The following is a 9,502-nucleotide window of genomic DNA, read 5'->3' as shown; positions in this document are numbered from 1 at the left end:
GGATTATATTTTCAGTGAATCAATCTAAATGACAAATCCCCCGGCTAATCCTGCCTCCGCCTGTTTGCATGGTGGATACCCCTGAGAAGCAGAGCCTGGGGGTGGGGGGGGGCACCCCATGGCCTCCAATCCTGTGCCAGCTGGACCACCGGTGCGGGATCAGAGGCCACGGGGCATCCCCCAACCCTCTGAGATGGCTCTGCCCCACCATGCGTCCCTTCCTCCAGCACAGCTCAGCCCTGGGGACAAGGAACCCCAAGCAGCATCACCCCTTTCCAGCCAGATTTTTGTTTCCCACCCCCCCCCCCCCAAAGTCTTCCTCTCTTCCAAACCTGTCTTTAAAAAAAAAAAAAAATATAGTGAGGCACAGGAACATAGCGAGCGTGGGCGGGGGATGCTGGCACCCATCTCCCCCACTGTGGGGATGGTGGTGGGTGCTGGATCCAGCCCCAGGGCAGGGTCAAAGCACCAAGCGAGGCAGCAGGGAAGGGCTTGGCTGGGTGCCGTACAGCACCCAAAAAAGGACCATTTGGTTTGTACCCTCCACGGTGCACAGCCCCAGTCAGTGGCCCATGTACCCCCATCCCGTCCCCTGTACCCACCCTGTGCCCCAACAGTGGAGATGCTTCAGTGGAAAGTGCAGGGAGGGGTCTGGGACCAGGCACGGACAAGTCTGGTCCCCAAAAAAGGGCTGCTCCAAGCTCGGCACTTCAGTCTTTGAGGCTGGATTTGGCCCAGACAGGCAGGGGCAGCCCCGGGCAGGGCAAAAGGGCTTTAAAATAACCCTTTTCCTATGATTTCCAGGACTGGGGGGGAGGGGCAGAGGCAGGGGGTCCCACAGCAGGACCCCCCCAAAGGATGGCTCTGCACAGCTGGTGGCCCCTCTGCATCCCAGCCTGGCTGGTCCCACCTCCCATCGCCTCCTGTCCGAGCATCCTGTCATCTGAAATTCAGATTTGGAGGGGCAGCCAGAGGACGGCATCCTCCTCCCCGGGCTCCAGCCTGGCTCCAGCACAGGGGCAGAGCAAGGGACCAGCCCCGGCGATGCTCCAAGGTCCCCGGGGGAGACCTGGGGGTGCCAGGGAGCTCCGCTTCAAGGGGCGTACGGAAGAGTTCGGTGTCCGACAGTGGCGGCACGGCCAGTACCTTCGGGTTTAGGACAACGCCGCGACACCGCTGCTTTGGGGGACACCGCGGCGGACGGATGAGCTACGAGACAGCTGCGGGGCTGGGGGCCGGCGCAGTTCAGGGCTCCCCAGGAACGGCACCGTCTCAGGGCGCTGGAGGAAATCTGGGTCCAGCTGCTGGGGGTCCCCAGGGTGTCCCCAGGGGGAGAGGCTCTGTTCTCTTACTGCCCCGTCCCGTAGGGCCAGTTGAAGGTGCTCCCAGACAGCAGCATGTCCCTGATTAGTGTTTCGATGGGTGTCTTCCCCACCAGCCTCATGAAGAAGAGCTGGGAGATGAGGGCGGCCGGCACGGCCCGGAGAGCCGGCAGCCGCAGCAGGAGCCGGCCGAAGCGCTGGGGCTGCGAGGGGTACTGCGAGCGCACGTACTCGGTGAGGGCCACCTGCGCCTTCTCCTGCAAGCTCTCCACGTGTGCCGGGTCCGAGAGGCCACAGGCGTCTGCGAGAGGGATGGGATGGAGAAGGGTCAGCGGTCGGAGCCCCCCAGTACCCCCAGCAAGTCCCCCCGCCCCCTCCCCAGCATGCCATGCTCCTGCCTGGCTGCTCTCCTCGCTGAATAAGGGATGCAGATGGCCCAGCAACACGGTGCAAGACCATGGCTTGGGCCTCTCTGGCTGCAAAGGGCTGCTGCAGGCTCATCCCTGCCAGGAAGGACCAGGCACCCCTGTGGCATGAGATGAGCATGGATGGACCGAGGGACAGGGCTCCCCAGGACCCTTTGGTGCACGGCGGGTATTTGTGTTACTGCAGGTCTCATTCGCATCACCCCAGGGAAGCTCAGCCCCGTGCCCAGATGGATGAGCCGGGATGCTGCAGACCACGGTGGAGAAGTGCCAGAACACAAGGAACCTCTGCCACCCCCCTGCCAAGAGCCACACGATGCTCTCTGGACCCCAAAACCCCAGGGAAACTGGGGGCAGGTGCTCCCTGAGGGCTCATGGCTCCATGGGGACAAAGACCGGTCGCGGCTCCGACCTACCCGGTGTGAAGAGCGCGATGGCTTTGAGGCAGCTGTACTCGGCCGAGTCAACCTGGAGCCGGTTGAGCTTCTCCACCTGATCCTGAAAGATGCGGATCTGGTCCATGAAGGAGACGACGCGGTCGGCCGACATGGGGGAGGCGTGGAAGCCGGCGGCGGCCAGCAGCGGGGCCATGTGCAGCGGCAACGCAGACTGCGCTGCGTTGAGGACGAAGAGCTCGCTCCAGCTGAGCCGTAGCAGGGCCACTTGGTCAGAGACGGGCAGCTCAGGGAAGAAGGGGATGTTCCGGGCCCATTCCACCGTGCTGAAGAGGAGGCGGGCAGCCAGCTCGCAGATGTTGTCGATGCCCATGACGCTGCCCTGCTGCGCGTACTGCGAGCCGTAGCGGGCGGCGGGGTAGGGCTCAGCCCGCAGCAGCTGCGAGATGAGCTCCGACACCGGCTGCCCGTTGAAGTATTCCCCGCTGGGCATGGTGTTGGGGCTGGTGCTGGAGTGGGTGGGGGGGATCCGGCCCCGCTGCACGGCTGTGGGGGGAGAGGAGAGGAAGAGTCTGCCTGCTTCTGTATCCTGCTGTATCCCCCATCCCGCTCCCGGGAGGGCACGCGGGGTTCCCTCTGCCCCACGCAGGGTAAGGGAGGACGGAGACACTCCCCCCACCCACCCAGCATCCCCAGCAGGGCCGGATCCTGCCACCCCAGGGGAACAATGGATGGCTTTCAGGCGCTCGGGGAGAGGGAGGTGGTGCGTGCCACCCGCTGCGCCCGCCAGCGAGCTGCCTGCGAGAGCTACATTAATCTATTTAGCATCCTAGTGATTCACCAGCAGCTCCTGGGCTGCCAGCGCCATGGCTTGTCCACGGCCTCCGACCAGCAGCCAGGCCGGGGCAGCATCCATACCACCTCCTCCTCTGCAAGGACCTGGCGCAGGAGCGGCCGCGGCTCCGGCCATGCCGTGCCATATCAGATGCCCAGCCGGCACCACGGCCCCCCCCACGGCGGCTGCAGCGGAGCAGGGCGATTGCTACCCAAGGTCATCACAGGGCAGCAATCATTTATTTGCAAATAAAACGTCCATTTTGGAAGCATCGTTAACCCTGGGGCACTCCCCCTCCTAATTGCATTCAGGGAGAGCCATTTTTCAGCTTCCCCCCTCTCCCATTAGCACCCACTATTTGCTCAGTCCCTAGTAATTAATTTATGGGCTGTTCATGAGCCACTTAAATGAGAGCTCTAAATCATGCTAAGTGGCAATAATGCCATCTTGACTTCTCTGGAAAGGAGGGAATTACTGTCCTGCTTCCAGTATCCTTCCCCCCTTGCTCCTTGCATTAATGCCACCTGCCGCCGAGCAGCCCCGGCACCGTGGCAGAGCCCACACCGAGCCCCGGCATCTCCATCCCCGCGTGTGCCTCGGCACAGCCCCATCCTGCCACGGGGATTTGAGATCCAGGCTCTGCTTTGGGCTAAACCCTTCGTCCCGTTTGCAGCAACCGGGGAAGCATTTGGGGTTTGCACCCCTGGGCGGTGGGAAGCAAGCAGAACGGAGCCCGGGGATTTGCATGGCTCCGGCCACGCCAGCAGCCTGTCCGAGCCGACCTCCACCGCGCCTGGGGCACCAGGGCTGTCCTGGCTCCAGGTGTGTCACCTTATCAGCTCAAGGCTCCGGCTTTCCAAACAAACACCACCTGCGCTGCCGGCACAGAGGGCAATTCAAGGAGGAAAAATAAAAAAAAAAAAAAAAGGCGAGGGGCAAACAGGGGTTTTTGCTGCAAACAGGGTTCCTGGAGAGGTGGGAGAGCACCCAGCTACAGCGGGAGGAGAACAGGCACCGGCAGCACTGGGAGCCCGGGAGCAGAACGGGCACCGGCAGCACCGGGAGTCCTCAGCCTGCGCTGCAACAGCCCCACGATGCAGTAGTGGGGTTCACCAGGACCCCTCAGGACCCACCCTGGTCCCCATGGTGTTGGCGTTACCTTCCTTCCTCATCCCCACGCGGAAACACTTCTTCAGGCGGCAGTACTGGCATTGGTTGCGGTGGTGCTGGTCGATCTGGCAGTCGCGGTTGGACCTGCGGGCAGGACCGGGCAGATGAGGTGCCGGGTAGGAGAGACGCGATGCCGTCGGGGGTCCCCACACCCTGCCGTGCTGCTCCGCCACCCACCTCCCCGCCGCCCTCGGGCAAAGCCCTTCTCCTCCCAGTGCGGCCCCCTCCATGCCGGCCGCGGCTGTGCCACGCTGGCCCCCGGCGTGCAGACACAGGCGCTCCCAGGCGGCACTCAGATGCTATGGAAACAGAGCGATTTCCTACAGCAAGGGCTGCCAGTTCGTGCTGCCAGCGATGCCCAGGGCTGTAGGAAAGCTGGAGAGACCCCTGGGGCACGGGGCTCCCATCCTTGGGGACGGGTGCCGGGGAGCGATGCCCCATGTCCCGGCACACGGAGGGCAAAGCGGCAGAGCAGCCCCTGGCCTCACCACCACATGTGTGAGGAATTTCAACTATTTCCTACAGGGCCGGGGCCGGGCCTGCGACCCTTTGGGCACCGAGCGCTTGCACGTGTCCCCCATGGTGGTGGCACGGCCCCACATCCTCCGGTCTGGCCTCGGCTGGACCCTGTGAGCGCGGCAAAGCAAAACCCAGCGGCTCCGGCGCAGCCTGCGCGTGCCCCCAGCCCTGGCGCAAGGTCTGTGCCGGCCAGAGGGATGCTTTCCTTCCGAGCAACCTCGGAGCCTGCAAGGGGGTCATGGCCACCCCCTGGCACAGGTGTCCTGCCCCGGGCAAGGAGCCCCAGGCACTGGGTAACCCCTGCACCATGCAGTGGGGTAGCGGCCACCACCAAAGCCAGCCGACGACCTCTGCTCCTGTGGCACTGGCGGGGAGCGACACGCTGGGACAGGCTGCGAGAGATGTTCCCAAACAGCATCGTTAGCATCCAAACCCCCCCAGCCCCCATTCCCACGGGCCGCTCGTGTTCATGGCCCCCAAGCAGCCGAGTGACACGGCGGGGCACGGGTGACAGCGGGCGCTCGCATCCCACCCAAAGGCTATCGCAGCAAACGGGGAGGGAAGGGGGTTATCAGCAAATTAGCGATAAATTAAGGCATATAAAGCAGCAGCCAGGAAAGCGTAGGCAGGGCCGGGTCACGCCAGTGTCCGGCAGCAGCTCGGCTCTGCCTGGGAATCCTGACATGAATCTCCTCATCCCTACACGACTCCAGAGGCGAGACAGGCAGGGATTCCCGCTGCGCTCAAACCGGAATTAATTCACCCCGAACATCACCACTGCGCTTAGCACATTTTAAAACGTGTTGCTGATAAAAAGTTATTCCAGCGGAGAAGTGATAGCTAATCAAAACGTCAGATTACATCTTCATCAGCTGCCTGTGCGGCGGCAGGAGCAAAGGTCCCGGCACCGCGGCCGAATCTCCCGGCAGGGGCCTGGCTGACCCTCACCGTGGCCTCGGGGCACCGTCCCCAGCACCAGGAAAACCCAAAAAATCATCTCAGCTCCCGCCAGCGGCTCGTAGCAAGTTTCCCAACTGATAGGCTGCAGCGACCTGGGAAACTGTGAGAATACAAAAGGCGTATACTGTGCTAATTATGTAATTAGAACATGTAATTATTTAGTGCAAGAACTAAACTGAATCCAACTCACTTTTAATATTCAAATTAGCGCAATCTTGGCTTGATGCTGCTTTCGACTCCTTGAACAAAGCAGATGCCAGGGCTGCCGGGGAGCATTGTTCCCGGCCCCTCCAACACTTACTCCCTACTCGGAAAACGAACATTTTTCTACTGCACCGAAGCACTTCCCAGCACAAAGAGGGGGAAAAAAAAAAAAAACAAAACACCTGAAGCAGGTGCCCAGTTACCAGTGACAAGCACAGGATGAAATCTGGGATGCTCATAGCTCCTCCGTCACCCCCACACCTCAGCGGCATCCAGGACGCAGAGTCCGTCCCCCTCCGGGGAACACTGATTTGGCCTTTCCTTTGTTCCAGGAAACTGGAATTTCTCAAAAGCCATATGTATCCCACATCTTCAAATCATTAATCCCCAGCAGCTGCTCGGCTGAGTCTGCTGATCAGATGGGGAAACTGAGGCAGGGCCAGGGACGAGGCACATGCTGCATCCGCACACACTGCATCCGCAGCAGGCGACGAGGAAGACACTGCATGACCGGGGGAACGGGAACTGAACCCTGCCCCAAGCCGGCAGCTCCACGGCCACGAGCGGCTTGGCTGACGTCAGCCGGGACCCGGCAGCGCCGGTGCCGGGAGCTGCCGGGAGAGGAGATGCTGCGCACGGGGGAGGATGAATCTAGGCCGCCCAAACGAGAGCAAGGCGGCTCGGAGACGGCTCCCGCCGCAGCAGCAGCGCTGCCCCTTCCCTCCCGTGGCATCTCAGCACAATGAGATGATGCTTGATGAAGGCGGCCCCCCTTGGGTGGGGAGAAAGCGGGGTGCAGAGGTGGGGTGCCCCTCTCCCAGCCCACCTGTGGGGCGCCCACAGCTGAGATGTGGGTGCCACCCTCACAGCACCCTCGCTGGTTTAGCAAACGCCTCTGGAAACGCTTGCACGTGGATCCAGACCAGTGAGTGAGCCCCTATACACGTTTACCTCCCTGGGAACAGCCCCCAGCCGGGGGTCCCCCACGCGTGCCAGCCAGCCCCGATACTCCTTTCGAGCCCAACAGAAACTCCAGAGTTATTTGCAGCTCCAAACTTCGCAGGGGTTGTATCAGGGTCCTGCTGGTGGGCCCAGATCTGCGGCGGTGCTGGCCTGCGTGCGGGGGCTGGCCCGGGGCTGCAGCCCCCCTCCGGGATCTCACCGGATCCGGTGTCTCACCGGATCCGCGCCCACAGCACGCTGGGCTTGTTGACACCTCCGGTTAAAATTATACTCGCTGCCGCACTGGTGCTTTCTCTGGGTACAGCGGCCGTGACCGAAGTGACTCACAGCCACGGCGCATTTTCAGACATTAGCCTGGAACGGCGATTAATGCCGGAGCAGAGCCGGGCGATGGCGAGGACCCCGACACCGGCTGCACCCCACGGCCTAGGGCACGGGGCAGCCGGAGCATCCATCCCTCCGGGGGCTTGGAAGGTGCCAGGCAGAGGGGCTGCTTATGTGGGGTGCAGAGGGGCAGGGACCCCTGTGCTGTACCGGGGGACCCCGTATTGCACCGGGGTACCTCTTATTGCACCGGGGGCCCCCGTATTGCACCAGGGGGTCACGGTGAGACCGCAGCGGGGCCCCTGTTTAGCGCCGCAGTGGGGCCAGCGTGCAGCCACGGCAGGGCCAGCGCGGGGGCCACTGCAGAGCCGCACCGGGGGCCACCCCTGGAGCTGCGATCGTGCCAGGGCCCCCGCCACCCACCAGGACCCCACCGGGCCCCCCTCCCTCCCCCCGCCGGTCCCCCGGCCCGTACCTGCAGGTGTAGCTGAGATTCCTACGGATGCTGCGCTTGAAGAAGCTCTTGCAGCCCTCGCAGGTGAAGACCCCGTAGTGTTTCCCGCTGGACTTGTCCCCGCACACCACGCAGTCCACCGGCGCCCCGGCCCGCTCCTCCTCGCCGTGCTCCGCGTCGCTGCCGCCGCCCGCCGGGGACGCCGCCGCCTCCTCCCCGCCGCCGCCGCCGCCGCCGCCGTTGGGCTCGCCCCAGCCACCGGCCACCATGGCCATGGCTCCGCGGCCCCGGGGCTCAGCGCCGGCCCCGCCGCCGCATGGAGCGGCGCCCGGTACGCGGCGCCCGGCGCCTCCCGGAACGAGTTGAGCAAGTTTTTTTTTTTTTAAGGGGGGGGGGGGGGCGGCCGGTTTGGGATTTTTATGCGTTATTTTTTTGTTTTGTTTTGTTTTCCCCCCCCCTCCCCTCTCCCACGGCTCCCCCCTCCCCTTCTCCCCCCGTTAACGGGGGGGCCCCGCGGAAACTTTGCGGCGGCGGGAGCGGGGCGCGGCGCGGCGCATCCCCCCGCGGGGCGCGGCGGCTCCGGGCGCGGCGGCTGCCCCGGGGCTCGGCCGCATGCGGGGGCCGCCGCTGCCCGCCCCCGGTGCCTCCTCCGCTCCGCGGCACCGGCAGGGAAGGAGGAGGAGGAGGAGGAGGAGGAGGAGGAGGAGGAGGCGGCGCTGCCCCGGCCCGGCCCGCCCTCGCCCCTACGGGCCCCGCCGCCGCCGCCGCTGCATGCAGCCCGGTCCGGGTCCAGCGGGACCCCCCCCCTCCGCCGAGCCCCGGGGCTCTCCCCGCCTCCCGCAAAAGAGCAAAGTTCAGCCGCTGCCGCGGTGGCCGCCCTGGATGCTCCTCCCCGTCCTCCTCCCCTTCCGCTCGCCGCCCGCCGGGTCCTGCCCCGGCCCCGGCCCCGGCCCCGCCGCCGCCGCCGCACCGGGCCGCCCCCGCCGCCCCCCGCCCCCGCCCAGCCGGGGCTTGGGGCGGGGCGGGGGGAAGGGGGGGAACCGGGCAGGCAGCCCCACCGCACCGCACCGCGGCGGAGCGGGCAGGACGGGTCGGTGCCCGGGGCTGGGAGGCTCCCGGGGCCGGTGGTGGGCGGAGGCGGGCATGGCCCCGGTGCGGTACCGGGCGCGGGGAGGGCGATGCCGTGGCCTGGCCGCCGCCGTGGTGCAGGCGGTTTGGCCAGCGGAGGTGGCTGGAGGTGGCCAACCCCACCAACCCGATGGCCTTTGGGGACCAGAGCCCTTTGCTGGCCCCCCGGGATCGCTCGGCTGCCCGGGGCTGCACCGGGAACCATGCCATGGGCTGCGGTTACGGCGGCGGTCCTGCTGTGCGGGTGCCCCCCCTTCCCCGGCAAGTGACACCCCCCCCCACCCCCCAAAGCCACAGGGTGCAGATTCACCACCGAGCGCTGGGGTTCCCTTGGGGATGGGGAGTGGGCCCCGCTGCAGCCCTGCCACGCATGGGCAGAGCTCGGCCGCGGTGGCGTGGCATGGTGTGACGCCATTCGGGGCTGCTGGGGCCGCGCTGGGAGGATGGGAAGCGATTCCCCCCATGCCTGGCCCGTGGCCAAGCCGCCAACATCGGCGATCCCCTCCTCTTGCCGACAGCCCCAGTGGGATCTTTAATTACTGCAAACAGCACGAGGCCGCGGCTCGCCGTCTCGTGCGGGGCACGAGGGCCGGGGTCAAGCCATGGGGTGCTCCTGTGGCAACCGGGGTCCCTTGGGTACCACCGCTTCACGCAGCCCCTGGGGTGGGACGAGGGTCTGGATGCGGCTGGGGACTGGCTGCCTACAGCCCCGTAAAAATCCATATGTAATGTGGTTAATCAAGTCGGACCCATAAGAGCTCATCGGCTGGCCCTGCGAGAAGGGCTGGGGTGCCAGCTGTGGG

At 65.3% G+C, this 9,502-nt stretch overlaps 1 protein-coding gene across 1 annotated transcript; it reads right to left on the bottom strand.

Moving 5' to 3' along the window:
• Positions 1–689: 689 nt before the first annotated feature.
• Positions 690–8,013, bottom strand: NR2F6 (nuclear receptor subfamily 2 group F member 6). Its single transcript, XM_075077210.1, has 4 exons — positions 7,593–8,013; positions 4,137–4,231; positions 2,164–2,688; positions 690–1,623 (listed from the first exon to the last, which is right to left on the bottom strand). Exons 1-4 carry the CDS (start codon positions 7,844–7,846, stop codon positions 1,349–1,351), a joined length of 1,149 nt encoding a protein of 382 aa, XP_074933311.1. The 5' UTR covers positions 7,847–8,013; the 3' UTR covers positions 690–1,348.
• Positions 8,014–9,502: the final 1,489 nt, after the last annotated feature.

Source organism: Phalacrocorax aristotelis, chromosome W (assembly GCF_949628215.1).
Source record: "Phalacrocorax aristotelis chromosome W, bGulAri2.1, whole genome shotgun sequence".
Taxonomy (NCBI): domain Eukaryota; kingdom Metazoa; phylum Chordata; class Aves; order Suliformes; family Phalacrocoracidae; genus Phalacrocorax; species Phalacrocorax aristotelis.
This window is presented reverse-complemented; position numbering and strand designations above follow the sequence as displayed.

Coding starts and splice junctions, on each gene's coding strand:
- NR2F6 (XM_075077210.1), bottom strand. CDS start 7,846: ATGGCCATGGTGGCCGGTGGCTGGGGCGAGCCCAACGGCGGCGGCGGC. Junction 2,689..4,136: donor CGTGGGGATGAGGAAGGAAG/GTAACGCCAACA, acceptor CTCCCCCCACAG/CCGTGCAGCGGGGCCGGATC. Junction 1,624..2,163: donor CATCGCGCTCTTCACACCGG/GTAGGTCGGAGC, acceptor TCCCTCTCGCAG/ACGCCTGTGGCCTCTCGGAC.